General features: G+C 39.8%; 1 protein-coding gene across 9 annotated transcripts in view; it reads left to right on the top strand.

The window, feature by feature from the left end:
* Window positions 1-15,584, top strand: part of ADAM23 (ADAM metallopeptidase domain 23) — a 120,766-nt gene that overhangs the window by 68,835 nt on the left and 36,347 nt on the right. For all 9 annotated transcript variants that reach the window (XM_065069421.1, XM_065069420.1, XM_065069423.1 and 6 more), the window contains exons 13-19: window positions 84-156; window positions 670-743; window positions 1,657-1,722; window positions 6,875-6,946; window positions 9,335-9,501; window positions 11,373-11,457; window positions 12,132-12,222. In XM_065069421.1, coding sequence (XP_064925493.1) covers window positions 84-156; window positions 670-743; window positions 1,657-1,722; window positions 6,875-6,946; window positions 9,335-9,501; window positions 11,373-11,457; window positions 12,132-12,222 — 628 coding nt within the window. The remainder of the gene's footprint in view (window positions 1-83; window positions 157-669; window positions 744-1,656; window positions 1,723-6,874; window positions 6,947-9,334; window positions 9,502-11,372; window positions 11,458-12,131; window positions 12,223-15,584) is intronic.

Genomic DNA, 15,584 nt, shown 5'->3' with positions numbered 1-15,584 from the left:
ATATAAGAATGAGAAATACTGAAAGAGGTGCCTAATATTCACTTGACATTATTAATTGCAAGGAAATGTCGCATATCTTTCAGGAAAGTAAAAGTAGGCCGCATATCATCCAAAGAACATACGGAACACAAGGCTCCAAGCAGTTGCAGGATATCGGTATGTTTTTTCAATATTGGAAATAATTGTATATATAACTTGAAAAATTTGAATATTAGGCTATAAAATTACTGATTATTTAGAAAAACTTGAAAAATATGTACTAGCCTGACTGTTTTCACAATTATTGCAGTGGAATTTAGAGTTGTCAAAAAAAAAAGCAGCTCTAAGATTTCCATCCCTGAAGACCTGTGTTTAGCTTTCTTCCGCAAATCATTTACTTTCCTCAGTGATATTAAAACTACTGAGGACATGAGATGGGAGAAAGCATATATTCTAAGCCTAGATTAAAATCTCTTTACTTCCTGTTGCATGCTTTAACTCTAGCTTTAGATTTCTAAATGACTTGGGTTTTGATATTAGGTATTTTACATTCATGTATTTTAAAAAAAAGAACTTTTCAATAACAAAGGTTCTTCTAATTTTGGTGATCTTAGTCTACTTTTGGTTTGGATATTGTGCATAAGTAGTTCAAAATAATGCCATGAAATTCTTAAATTGTAATTTGTACAGAGACTGAATCTAGTTCTGAATGGCCCTTTCTGTCTGAACTACAGTGGCTGAGGAGAAAGAGAAGAAAGAGAGCAGTGAGTAGAAGTGTGACTTTAGTTAAAACCATTTATAATAACAATCAAACCCACTAATTTCTGGATTTTTTACTATTGAGAGAACAAGGGCCTTAGAAAATACATATTTTTTGTAGCTTAATCTTGTCACATAATGTAATTATCAAATGATAAGAATATTAGTCTTTAAAAATAGAATATTTGGAGAAAAGTGCATGAACTTTTTAAAGTGACAGCAATACTATACATCAGTTGAATGGAAGTTTGGTAGTGAAAATGAGTTTAGAATGTCAAGTTTTGATTCTGCTTGAGAATAAAGAATAATTTTTAATGGAAGCCTTGCTGCTTTGTAGATACCTGACTTTATTTTCATTTGGCTCATTAAGTAGCATGATTTAATTAAAAATTCAAATGAGGACACCCAGAACTGGGTTATTGATAGAACAGAAGTGGACAGTCCTCATGGTCTGCACAAGCATTTTTGTCAGCTAGGGGAACAATTGAGGTAAAGGAGATTAATCTGTATTTCTTCTCTGAGTTGCATGTTTTTTGAGGGCACATCTGTTTTTAGTAACTTCCTTCACCATTAAATCTGTGATGAATTGTACAGTGGACCAAGAGTTTTTAGTGTTTGAGGTTATTCTCATGTGTGAAATAAGAGAGAAGGGAAGCAGGGGTGGCTTCTGTGCTGTACTAAAAGGAACAGACTCAAAACATTCTTAATGATGTGGCTCAGATTCTCAGGTCGTGTCTATCATAACTCACTAAGTCACTGGAGCGATGATTATTTACCCTAGTTGAACGTCTGACCCAGTCTTTACAGGTTTACACACCCTACGTAATATTTATGGGTAATCATGTTAGATCAGTTGCAGTTATTTTTTTAAATCACTACAACTTCGTGATTTCTCAGAGAACTTCTTCAATCCATCAGGTATCTCGTGGTGTCTTTGAAGAAATGAAATATCTGGAACTCATGATAGTCAATGACCATAAAATGGTAAGTATATAAATTTAGTGGTAATCTTCCTTTTGATTAGAATTTGGAGGTTGATGTATAGCACTGTGCTGCATCAGCTGCTTTTGGGTCAAATATTTAACAGCAGCCGCCAACATTTGTACTGTAAGACACAGTATAGGCCATAATATTTAATAATGCTTAATGTTGCCTAAGATTTTCCACAGCAATTATAGATTCAAAATACGTCTGAAACACGTTTGTGTCATACCAATAATTTAATATGCCCCTAACCAACAAAGTAAAGAAACAAAACATTTATGTCCAGAACAAACACACTAAACCTTCTAAAAGATTTCAAGGCCTTGGGACGGATGGTAAAAGAGTTTGGGACGCAAATGATTTTCTTTTCCCTCCTTCCAGTTTTGGGTGATAACATGGGATGGAATAGAAAAATTCAGTCCCTAAAGAGTTGACTACAGGACTGGTGCTACAGGCAGGGCTTTGGGTTCTTTGATAATGGCTGGTTTTACAAGACACCAGTCCAAACAGTGATACGTGGGAAAGGTTTATCTTGCAGGGGCAAAAGGATGCTGGGACAGGAATTAGCAGGGCTCATTTGGAGAGCTTTAAACTAGACTCGAAGGGGGATGGGGTGGTAGCTGGGCTTGCATCAGTGGGGCATCACTCTAGAGTTGATGAAGTCTGGGAGGCCTCCCATACCCCTGGGGTGAAATCGGTGTGCTTGGCTCACTCTCTGAAATGCCTGTACACCAGTGCGTGCAGCATGGGGAATAAGCAGGAGGAGTTAGAAACCTGTGTTAGGGCAGGAGATTATGACCTAGTGGCAATTACGGAGATATGGTGGGTCAGCACACGTGACTGGAATGTGGTCATCGATGGCTATGTCCTTTTCAGGAAAGACAGACCAGCCAGGCGTGGTGGTGGAGCTGCTCGGTTTGCCTCGGTTGATGAGGACTGGGTTAGGGAGCAATTAGGCAGTCTGGACATCCATAAATCCATGGGTCCGTATGGGTTGCACCTGTGGGTGCGGAAGAAGCTGGCTGAGGTCATTGCTGGACCGCTCTCCATCATCTTTGCCAAGTCTTGGGAAACAGGAGAGGTGCCCGAGGACTGGAGGAAAGCAAATGTCACTCCAGTCTTCAGAAAGGTCAGGAAGGAGGACCCGGGTAACTATGGACCAGTCAGCCTCACCTCCATCCCTGGGAAACTGATGGAACGACTTATCCTTGGTGCCATCTCAAGGCATCTCAGGTGCCATCTCAAGGCATCTCAGGGATAAGAGGGTCATTAGGGGCAGTCAACATGGCTTCACCAAGGGGAAGTCGTGCTTGACCAACCTCATTGACTTTTATGAGGACATAACAAGATGGATGGATGATGGCAGAGCGGTGGATGTGATCTGCCTTGACTTGACTAAGGCATTTGACACAGTCTCCCACAGCATCCTCACAGCTAAACTGAGGGAGTGCTGTCTGCACGATCGGGTAGTGAGGTGGACTGCAAACTGGCTGAAGGGAAGAAGCCAGAGAGTTGTGGTCAATGGGGCGGAGTCCAGTTGGTGGCCTGTATCTAGTGCAGTGCCTCAGGGGTCAGTACTGGGGCCTGTATTATTCAATATATTCATCAACGATTTGGACGAGGGAACAGAATGTACTCTAAGCAAGTTTGCTGATGACACCAAGCTGGGAGGAGTAGCTGACACGCCAGAGGCTGTGCTGCCATCCAGAGACCTGGACAGGCTGGAGAGTTGGGCAGGGAAAAATTTAATGCAATATAACAAGGGAAAGTGCAGAGTCTGTCATCTGGGCAGGAACAACCCCAGGTTCCAGTATAAGTTGGGGAATGACCTATTAGAGAGCAGCGTAGGGGAAAGGGACCTGGGGGTCCTGGTGGACAGCAGGATGACCATGAGCCAGCACTGGGCCCTTGTGGCCAGGAAGGCCAATGGCACCTGGGGTGGATTAGAAGGGGGCTGGTCAGTAGGTCAGAGAGGTTCTCCTGCCCCTCTGCTCTGCCCTGGTGAGACCACACCTGGAATATTGTGTCCAGTTGTGGCCCCTCAGTTCCAGCAGGACAGGGAACTGCTGGAGAGAGTCCAGCGCAGGGCAACAAAGATGCTGAAGGGAGTGGAGCATCTCCCGTGTGAGGAAAGGCTGAGGGAGCTGGGGCTCTGGAGGTTGGAGGAGACTGAGGGGTGACCTCATTAATGTTTACAGATATATAAAGGGTGAGTGTCATGAGGATGGAACCAGGCTCTTCTCGGTTACAACCAATGGTAGGACAAGGGGTAATGGGTCAAACTGGAACACAAAAGGTTCCACTTAAATTTGAGAAGAAACTTCTTCTCAGTGAGGGTAATATACACGGAACAGGCTGCCCGAGGGGGGTTGTGGAGCCTCGTTCTCTGCAGACATTCAAACCCGCCTGGACACCTTCCTGTGTAACCTCATCTGGGTGTTCCTGCTCCGGCGGGGGGATTGGACTTGGTGAGCTTTCCAGGTCCCTTCCAATCCCTGACATTCTGTGATTCTGTGAAAATGGATTTCCTTTTCAATGAAGAAATCATATGAAAAAAAACTGGCATGTTTGGCATGAACTAAAAAAAACCCTATCACTATTGACTGTAACATGACTTAAATATTTGAGATGAAAACATGATGACTTGTGAGCAGTTAGTTTCCTATATGAGATGCAGCATTACAGCCAGTTGTATCCGTCAGTTTAAAGCTTATAATATTGTGTATTTTTTGTGGTGTATATTTCTGTAGGGCTGAATTTAACTTGAGAATAGTCCCAGAGGAGATGACATTGTTAGCATAATTTTAAAAACAGTATGGCAGTAACACAGGCTGCCCAGGGAGGTTGTGGAGTCTCCTCTGCAGACATTCCAACCCGCCTGGACACCTTCCTGTGTAACCTCATCTGGGTGTTCCTGCTCCATGGGGGGATTGCACTGGACGAGCTTTCCAGGTCCCTTCCAACCCCTGACATTCTGTGTTTCTGTGAAGTGCAAAAGAAGTTGTTGGTTCGATTCAGAAAGTGTTTGTCTTGGTTTAAAAAACCACAAGCACACACTTCTTTTTTTTTTTTTTTTTCTTTTTTTTCCCCCTTTTTGTCTCGAGGGATGTCTTGAAATAATCAGACCAAGTGAAATTTGTTATTTAAATGTTACTGCTTTCACTAATTATGCCAAGTAAGGCTATGAAATTGTCCGTGTGTTACCCTTATGAAAAGTCAGGAGAGAGGGGCCTGGCGAATAATAAGTTTCATAAACCTAAACAACTATTTTATTGACCCTTTTTGAAAAGCATCATAAATTTGAGGCCAATAGCTACATTTTAACTAGAGCATGTTTGTTATGGACAAATACTCAGCATACGTTTTAAAGTTTTCTAGTGACAAAGAATATACTGCCACCCACATTGAGTTACTCTAAAAACAGCTTGACTGTGCCTTGTTCTGAGCCCATGTTTCATTTGGCTTTTTCAGCTGTTCATTGACTAAGAGGCAAATAGGATCATCAGCTCTTAGTATGATTTTGCCTCTGTGTGAGCAAGACCTTTTTTAAATATTAAAACAGTTTCTGCTTCTTTTATGTGCAAGTAAAAGAAACTTGGAAGTTTCTGTAAGAGCTCCTTGCATCTCTCTCTCTACTGCTTGTATTCCCAGTGCTTTTATGTTGTTACAGGCTCTTTTGTCAATGCTGCAGGATGGTTTTGAAGAGCCAGAAATAGCAGATAGCAGAACAGGGTGCAGTATTTTGTACTTGTTCCAGTGCCGAATAGACAGATGATACAACCTTCCCTCTCTGTTTAATAAATTGTAGAAATTGTCTGGGCAAAAATAACCTTATCTGTGTCAGTTCAGCACTGTGGGGGGAATTTGAATGGGTGGAAGGAGTAGGGACAGAAATTTCAATTATTTTCACTTGTAAAGCCACCTGGTAGGATACTATTGCAATTAGTTGTTCAGGGGTAGGGAACAGTCACTGAAGTCAAGGACATTTTGTTGTGTTTTTTGGGGTCTGTGGTTGGTGTTGCTTATGAAGAGAGAATATTTCTATGTCTGTTTCCTCTGGCCTCTCCTATTCCAGAGATGCTTAAAGGACAACCATCCTGTTCACTGTTTGTTACAGACACCAACTGATGTCTTGGGCTTTATTTGTTAGAGCTTTAGATCATGAGCATTCAAGATTTTTTGCTTCAGGGCTGTCAGTGACTCAGAAACAGATAATAATTGTTTTCAAGGAATAAAATGGATATAATTAAGGAAATGTTCACAATTATAAGTCAAAACCTGTCAGTCCCAGGAGCTCACTAAATGTAAGGTTTTCTGCTTACCAGTAGAGGGCAGATTCCTCCTGCAGCAAGGGTCTGTGTTGGAAGAAGTATCATAAAACCCTTTGGCCATTGTGGTGTTAAGTATTTTCACGATCTTTTCCTTTCCTGGAGCACTAAACACAACTAAACGTATTTAATTAGGTTGTTGCACTTTTTACTGACTTACTCAGCTTAATTTCTGTTTTAGTAGCTGTGCATGAACACATCATGTTATATATTGATTTTGGTATTTAAATACTTTCATAAAAACTAAGAACATTTTCCAAAGCATATTATTTTATGTTTCCACTTCTGGGCAAGTTTGGGTACTGTGTTTTGGAGTGGGAATCACTGACACTTCTGTGGAACTTGGTAATGTTTGCTCTTGGGGTGATGAGTTTTGTTGCTTTTTACCAGTAGTTGAAATTAGTATGAGTTTTTAATGGAGACTTCTTACTGCTTTGTTCTATGCAATTTTGTGTTCCTTTTCTGTGAAATTTTGAAGACTTTTTTTTCCTGCCTGCAAAAATCTTATTGTCTAATAATGCAATTTTGGTTTATAATCTTACGGTTTATGAAAGTCATGGATTCATGTTCAGATATCATAGCATCACCTTTGGAAAATTTGACTTGGAATAGAGGGGACTTGTGGGGCAGGATGAGGAAAGACATGAAACAGTTGTAATGACACGCACAGAAATTAGGAAGCAGAATTTGTAATACAGCTCGTCTAAGTCTATAGTTTTTCCCTTACTTTTTCTTAAAATATTAATTTTCCCTTCTTGCTGTAAAAATAATGAATAATAAATATTGCAGTTCTCACTGTGTTCTACTTTTTCTTCTTCTTTTAGTTCAAAAAGCACCGTTCTTCAAATGCGTACACAAACAATTTTGCAAAGTCCGTGGTAAACCTTGTAGATGCTGTAAGTATCGATGTTTCTTCTGAAAACTGTCTCACTGACTTTGTTAGTTTAGTGCTGTATTTAAAAAGTTAATGTGAGCAGATACCAGTATTAAAGAAATGAGCAGCTATAAAAATAACAGAAGAATAGCCTGGAGTGAATGTGTAAGAAACCACCAAATTATCCTTCACGTTTTTCTCAAAGGTTGCAGCTGCCAGTTTGTCCCTGGCAGAGGAGATTGGAAACTTGAATGAGTTTTCAGTATCTGTCACTGCTTAAGAATGAGATTTAATAGAGTTTAGATTTGTGACACAAATCTAACCACAAGTGGTTGAAGCAGTGAGTATAGTTCACAAAGGATATGCATATTTATTGGGAGAAAGAAAATATGAATAAAAATTCTTTTTTATGAATCTGTATTTATAGCTTAAAAACAAACAAAATCCCATTGTAGTGCATTATAAATGGGTGGCACTGACACAGATACCATGCCTGTATCTGTGACTAAATTTAGACCAATTTCACGTAAAGCATCTAAACTAAAAGTAAGATTTGTGGTATTATTTTTTTTCTCTTTTTGATATACCTGGAGTGACTCCATAACTTCAGAGCTGTGTGTGTAGTGAAAACAGGATGGATTCTCTAGTAGCGCTGAGTACAATGGCTGGCAAAATTCTGACTCCAGTCCCCTTTCTGTGTGGCATTATTGATACCAATAGAACTGTGTGATATGATTCAGTGCAAAACATGGTCAACAGTGTGTTTAGTTTGGAGGAAGCAATACAGTAGTTGTTCTTAATATCTTACATATGAAGTATTATGTATACTGTATATATATATTGAAAATGTAGGTGAATATCTTTATAATACATTAAATACTGGAAGTGTTTTGGAATGTTTTTGTGTAATGGTTTGAAAATGCCAATCTGAAGAAAAGTTACTAGAATCACATCTTAATGGCCTTTTCTTTAAACAAAGCATGAAGAGGAGCAGGAATTTCTACCTTGTTCTTCCCTTGGGTTCATAGGCAGTGGGCTGTATTTCTTACTGATATATTATTGGGAAAAGTATATTGGCTTTCAGAAGCTTCCAGGTTTTCTTCCCCATTTTCCATTCTTTCCTTCCTATTTGCTTCATTGGCAAACGCAAGTAAAATCTTTATTGATCCACCCATACGTAATTTCTGGGGCTTAATTGTATTGATTTTTCCCACGTCATTAACCAGTTTCTGTGTATGTCCTCAGCCAGTCTCGCTCAAATTGTAGCCTGTTAATATTCTGTTTTCCTTCAAAGTTCCTGGATAAAATTGAGCTTAGCTGGTTGCTCTCTTTTGCTCCTATATTTCTTGCCTTTTTTCCTAAGCGGAATACTATGTCTTGACTTCTTTATAAGGACAATGCTGCCTTGATAGAAAAGACTAACATGCTAGTCAGTGCTAGTTTATTCAGTATAAATATCTGTCATAACTGCAGGAAGATATTTGCAATTAATGTTGTGTATTGTAGATATAATTTGGAAAAAATATAATAAAAGTATGCATTTAATATGGCGCCTCATGGAAGTGACCAAATAACTTGCCTTTGGTGGTTTTTTTATGCATTAGGCAGCCAATGCATTAATTATCCAATGCTTTTAGATTATAATTCAGTATGATCAGTAAGTGTTCTGAAATAAAACTGCTGCTCTCTTTAGGTTCAGGTCATAAAATGGCAAATTTTATTAACTAAGCTTATTCAGAACTTGCAGATCTACAAAAGATACTGTCTATTGCGGGTAACAAGTGCATCTTTTGTAGTGTTTCAGAGTTCAAATGGATATTTTAAAGCTGTTTTGTAATGATTAAGGCCTGATTGTAGCTTCCTTGTCTATTGCTACAGTCACATTAAAATTAATAGAAAATTTAATAGTCTTACTTAATTACTTGAGTAGCATAAAGTGATCATACTATAAATAAAAATCAAGCATTATGTGAATTACATTTTAGATATATTGGAGAACCAAAAAATTATTTATCTTGACTTAAGAACTGTCTCTGGCTATTCTTTGTCTTTTTCTTTGAATCACCCAGTGTACCTTTACATTTCTTCTTTGCTCATTTTTGTAAAGTTTACTGCAAAACTCAGTAGTGAATTTATACAACGTGAGAATTTTAAATAAAAGGGAATAGCTCAGAAAAAGAGCAACAAGTTGTGGTGGTGTTTTGTGTTTGTTTTTTTTTTCCCCCTCTGAAATGTAAAATTTAAGTTGATCAGAAAAGTAACTTAGGAAACCCAAGGCATTACCAGCTAACTGTTTGCCATGTTTCCCTCCTGCTTTATCCCTCTTGTGCTTCCGCTTGACTCTGACTGGCTGACTGTGCCTGTTTGACCCAGTGTTCTACTCCTGTGCCTGTCCTGTCTCTGCCCTCAGATATACAAGGAGCAGCTGAACACCAGGGTCGTTCTGGTTGCTGTGGAAACCTGGACGGACAGAGATCGTATTCACATTCACCCTGACCCTCTGCAGATGCTTCATGATTTCTCCAAATATCGACAGCACCACATCAAACAGCACGCTGATGCTGTGCACCTGCTTTCGTATGTACCGTTATACAATGGTTTAGACTATTACATTTTCATATACTCTTCTGTCTACCTGTCTCTTCTTGCTTACTTTTTTGCTAGGTAGTCACTACATCAATCAACACCTGCCTTCCGTAGGAAGCTTAATCTATTTTTTAACACATTTGTCTGTTTTGAATAGGTGTAGTCTATACCATGGTCATGTTGATATATATCTGTAATGAAATTTTAATGTCTTTGCAACCTGGAGACTGTGTCACATATCTGAACTGTCTTCTGATGAGCCCTTAAGTACACCTGGCTTTGCTAATCAGGTGTGTAATGCACTGATTTCCCAGAAAAGAGCAGGAGAGGGCAGAGCTGACAGCATTATGTGTTGCCACAAGAGCGTTCAGTACTATATTTATTCATACATGTAGCTGCAGTGATGATTTGTTAATGGAAGTCCTCCTCCTTTACAGCTGTAATGAATTGTTTTCTGAGTCATGATGCATTTTGAGGGGGAATTCCACTTGCATCACTAGGCACAACATCAGCGCAAAAGTATTTTTTTTTACTTCATGGCATTGTAAGCAGAGAGGAGGAAGAATGTGTTCCCCTGCGCAGCATAAAGATGTTAAGCCTTCTCCCAGCAGTATGGCATATTACAATGATGAAGTGACAAACGTCTTCCATGTGATTCTCCTATCATTCATCTTCTGGAGAGGAGGATAAAAATAGCAGATGAAGAATTTTCTCCAACCTCTGGCATAGCTGTTCTTTAACATAAGCATTGCAACACAATGCTAATTGCATTTTTCATGAGATTTGTGAAGTGCTGATGCTATGCGCTCTTAATTACTTTTCTGCATGTATTGTGTCCCTTGCTAAAGGGTTTGACAGTGGTCAAACAGGCTCCTCTTCATGGTGAAAGGTACCAAACACAAACTGATGTACAGAAAATTCCATTTAAGTGTAAGGGTGGTCAGGTGCTGGAGCAGGTTGCCCAGAGAGGCTGTGGAGTGTCCATGCTTGAGGATATTCAAAAGCTGATGGAACGTGACCCTAAGCAGTGCGCTCCAGCTGAGCTTTTTTGGAGCAAGGGATTGAACTAGACCATTTCCAGAAGTGCCTGCAAACCTCAGCCCTCACTGTGGTTCCATTTATTGTGAAGCACCTGGCTTTAAGTGTTTAGTGTAGTTAATCAGCAATTTGGAAGTTCTGATGGCTGTCAGAATGTTCTGAAAAAATAAATGTATGCCTGTCTGGAGTATCCTATAATTTAGAAAAAAAAAAAAAAAAAAAAAACAAAAGGAACTTTGATTTGGCTTTTTTGAAAGGATTTAGTTTTCAAATATTAGGGTCGTTTGCTATACATGTCCAAGGCTGTGAAGATTTATTATTATGCCAATGAAGTTAAAAAAGTTATCATTCATAATCTTTTGTAGACATTTTATAGAATAAAATGCTAAGGCTAACGGGCAGTATTTAAATTACTTTCCCTTTAGGTGTACTTCTCAGTCTTTTCATTTGGAGTTGAAACTAGAATTTGAATAGCATTAAGAGCATAATTAAAAAATCCTCAACACTGATACATTTCAGTACAGAATTCCTTCTCAACAGATTATAAAGTGGAATATATTGTTCTCTTTTTAAAGGAAATGTTAACGTTGTATTTTCTTAGGAATCTGGTACTCTGGCTTTCTCTGCTTGGTTTGTTTGTGGGTTGGACTGATTCTGATTCTCTTTGAATGTTGTTGTTCTGTTTGTAAACTTGCAGTTGCTTTTGATGCTAGATGAGGATTAATATGCATGCAATGAAACGTAGTATCTGTGAAAGCGTGATCTTTCAAGAAGTTCTTGGTGCCCACTGTCAGTATGTTATGTTTTCTTTATTTATTTGTAAGGAATGTGACGTTTCATTACAAAAGGAGCAGCTTAAGTTACTTTGGAGGGGTTTGCTCTGTGACCAGAGGAGTAGGAGTGAACGAGGTAATTTTTTTTTCACTAAAGTGAAATAAAGTAGAAACTGTATATTATAACCTCAGAGTTTATATGGTTTCAGTATTCAGGGCTTTAAAGATAATTTACATATTAAAAAGTTAGGATTCTCACAGCCAACCTGCGTGTCTCATCATTAAACTACTGCTAACTATATTTTCTTTTAAAAAGCATTTCTCTTGTCTACATTATTCTCTAAATAAGACCTATTTAAAATCTAGCACTGAACATCCTTTGTAGTCCTCTCACTGTAAAAGGCTTGATCTTCTAAGGTGCTGATGTTATGTAATTTTTACTGATTTTTTTTTTTAACATTAAAATTAGAAAAAATTGGTCCCACTGTATTATTTTTAAAAAATATTATTATTTTCCTCAGTGCAGTGTTAAATCAATAATGCAAATCTCCTGTTTTAACATAGGTTAATCATACTATGCAAAACTAAATTACATATATATCAAACAGAATCCTTTCTGTAGGTTAGCTAGGGATTCACTTAGGTTAAGAGAGGAGTTTTTTCTGTTATGTACGTCATTGTGTTTGTTTGCCATTATATGCACATAGAATTGTGAATTACTGAAGTAGCAAGTATGTGGCAAGCCAGAATGAGCTGGTGTAGTGTTCATTACAATGACTTATATTTTCTTTCCTTTTCTGTGAAATGCAGTACGGCCTCCCTCTGGCCATGGCCCAGGAACTGGCACAAAGTCTTGCTCAGAACCTGGGAATCCAGTGGGAGCCAGCGGCCAGGAAACCGAGTACGTACCTGGACGTGGACTCTGCTTTTGTCCTCCTTAGCTACATAGATCAGCTCTGCCTTTGGAATATTTGAAACAAATATCAAACGTGCTGTAGCTTGTTGAACAAGAATTGCTGCTTTTGGAAATGTATGCACCAGAATTTGAGGTTAACCAGAATAAGAGCCACCAGTTTAGCACTTGTTTTGCAATACCTCAGCGATGTCCTATATCATAACCAACATTCAAAGGTATAATGGTAAAACCATCATTAATTTAACTCAGAATTGCTTATCTATCACAAGAAAGTCTGTAATTCTTATAGAACTATCATTGACTTCTTAAAATACAAAAATACCTGATTTATAATTGAAGAAACAGTAAGAAGCTGTAATCTAGTCCAGGGTGACGTTTTCTCCAGTTGTTATCTTGCTGTTTCCCAGCGAGTAGGTCAGAATGACGTGGCCTTAATATATGTAGAGAGTAGGCACAAAAGCTACTGCAAAAGTGCTTTTTGGGGCTAAAGAATTGTTGTTTTTTTCCTACTCGCATCTTGTAGGCAATTTGGCTACTTTTTCTCTTAGTTTCTTCTTTTAAAATGTGAAAGATAATGCTGACTTTATTTGGAATCACTTCAGAAATTTGTGAATTAGGAAACAACATGGAAATGTTCAGGGAATGTTGTTTTGTAAAGCATTGGTTTTGAATTGTGTAAACTTGGAAACTGGTAAAATATTTTCTATATCTTTTTTTTAATTACAGGTAAATCATAGTTCATACAATTTGGAAATCAGAATCTTTTAAAACTGTACGATAGCGAATTTAAAAATTATAGCTTTGTTTTCTTATTTGGATAACCTTTAATTAATGAAAGACCTGAATGGAGCAGATATAACCATATAAATTATCTGTGAATATTTTTTTTTCAAGGCCTTGGGACAGATGGTAGAAGAGTCTGGAGCTCAAGTGATTTTCTTTTCCCTCCTTCCAGTTTTGGGTGGTGACATGGGATGGAATAGAAAAATTCAGTCTGTAAACAATTGGCTACAGGACTGGTGCTACAGGCAGGGCTTTGGGTTCTCTGATAATGGCTGGTTTTACGAGACACCAGTCCAAACAGTGATACGTGGGAAAGGTTTATCTCGCAGGGGCAAAAGGATGCTGGGACAGGAATTAGCAGGGCTCATTTGGAGAGCTTTAAACTAGACTCGAAGCGGGATGGGGTGGTAGCTGGGCTTGCATCAGTGGGGCATCACTCTAGAGTTGATGAAGGCTGGGAGGCCTCCCATACCCCTGGGGTGAAATTGGTGTGCTTGGCTCACTCTCTGAAATGCCTGTACACCAATGGGGGAATAAGCAGGAAGAGTTAGAAACCTGTGTTCAGGCAGGAGATTATGACCTAGTGGCAATTACGGAGACATGGTGTGACAGTTCACATGACTGGAATGTGGTCATGGATGGCTCTGTCCTTTTCAGGAAAGGCAGGCCAGCCAGGTGTGGTGGTGGAGTTGATCTTTACGTGAGAGAGCAACTACAATGTATTGAGTATTGTCCAGGCACAGATGAGGAGTGTGTTGAGAGTCTATGGGTGAAAATTAAGGGGCAGGCTGGCAGGGGTGATACTGTTGTGGGTGTCTGTTATAGGCCACCAGATCAGGAATTTGATGAGGCCTCTACAGACAGCTGAGAGCAGCCTCACAGCCACAGGCCCTGGTTGTGGTAGGGGATTTTAACTTCCCTGATGTTTGTTGGAAGGACTACTCGGCCACCAGCCACAGTCTAGGAGGTTCCTCCAGTGCCTTGATGGTAACTTCCTCATGCAGATGGTGGAGGAGCCGACTAGAAGAGGTGCACTGCTGGACCTCATCCTCACTAACAAGGAGGGTCTGGTTGAAGCGGTAAAGGTTGAGTGCTGCCTGGGTTGCAGTGACCATGAGATGGTGGAGTTCAGGATCTTGTGTGGCAGGAACAGAATAGCAAGCAGAATTGCAACCCTGGACTTCAGCAAGGCAAACTTTGGCCTTTTCAGGCAATTGCTGGGGGAAATCCCATGGGCAAGGCTGCTTGAAGGTAAAGGGGCCCAAGATAGTTGGTTAGCGTTCAGGGACTGAGAAGCTGGGCAGGGAAAAATTTAATGAAATATAACAAGGGCAAGTGTAGAGTCTGTCATCTGGGCAGGAACAACCCCAGGTTCCAGTATAAGTTGGGGAATGACCTATTAGAGAGCAGTGTAGGGGAAAGGGACCTGGGGGTCCTGCTGGACAACAGGATGACCATGAGCCAGCACTGGGCCCTTGTGGCCAGGAAGGCCAATGGTACCTGGGGTGGGTTAGAAGGGGGTGGTCAGTAGGTCAGAGAGGTTCTCCTGCCCCTCTACTCTGCCCTGGTGAGACCACACCTGGAATATTGTGTCCAGTTCTGGGCCCTGAGTTCCAGAAGGACAGGGAACTGCTGGAGAGAGTCCAGCGCAGGGCAACAAAGATGATGAAGGGAGTGGAGCATCTCCCGTGTGAGGAAAGGCTGAGGGAACTGGGGCTCTGGAGCTGGAGGAGACTGAGGGGTGACCTTATTAATGTTTATAAATATGTAAAGGGTGAGTGTCAGGAGGATGGAGCCAGGCTCTTCTTGGTGACAATTAACAGTAGGACAAGGGGTAATGGGTTCAAACTGGAACACAGGAGGTTCCACTTAAATTTGAGAAGAAACTTCTTCATGGTGAGGGTGCCAGAGCCTGGCCCAGGCTGCCCAGGGGGGTTGTGGAGTCTCCTTCTGTGCAGACATTCAAACCCACCTGGATGTCTTCCTGTGTAACCTCATCTGGGTGTTCCTGCTCTGGCGGGGGGTTTGCACTGGATGAGCTTTTGAGGTCCCTTCCAACCCCTGACATTCTGGGATTGTGTGGTTTTCTGTGAAGAAACAGTATGGATTTGCTGTAATAACTTGAATACAGAACATTTCTTCTTGAAAATATTACTTCTTTGGTAGATAATTTTGAACAGGTAGTTTATAACTCCAGGTTTACTCTAAGATGTTGATCTTTTGTTTTTATTTTATGAATTTGGTCACTGTTGACTTACATGCTATAGCTGTAAGTAAACTGTAAATCCATTTTCACTCAACTACTTTTTCTAATGAATGTTTCATTGGCTGATTCACATATTACTGGTAATAATTCTATACCAAAGGGAAGAAATGTGGCCTGTCTAGTAACAATTCTTCTTCCTGTACGCATTTTAGGGAGGAGGAAATGTGAACATTTTTAGTCATCAATATCGTGTGAGCTGCACATATGGTAATTTGAAAGTACCGCATTTATATTAAATATATTAGTCTCTGTACAGCCAAGCAACCAACTAATCTTTGTATCATTAGTCAAGGTCCAT

Source organism: Columba livia, chromosome 7 (genome assembly GCF_036013475.1).
Source record: "Columba livia isolate bColLiv1 breed racing homer chromosome 7, bColLiv1.pat.W.v2, whole genome shotgun sequence".
Classification (NCBI taxonomy): domain Eukaryota; kingdom Metazoa; phylum Chordata; class Aves; order Columbiformes; family Columbidae; genus Columba; species Columba livia.
The sequence above is the reverse complement of the archived record's forward strand: the minus strand, read 5'-3'. Positions and strand labels throughout refer to the sequence as shown.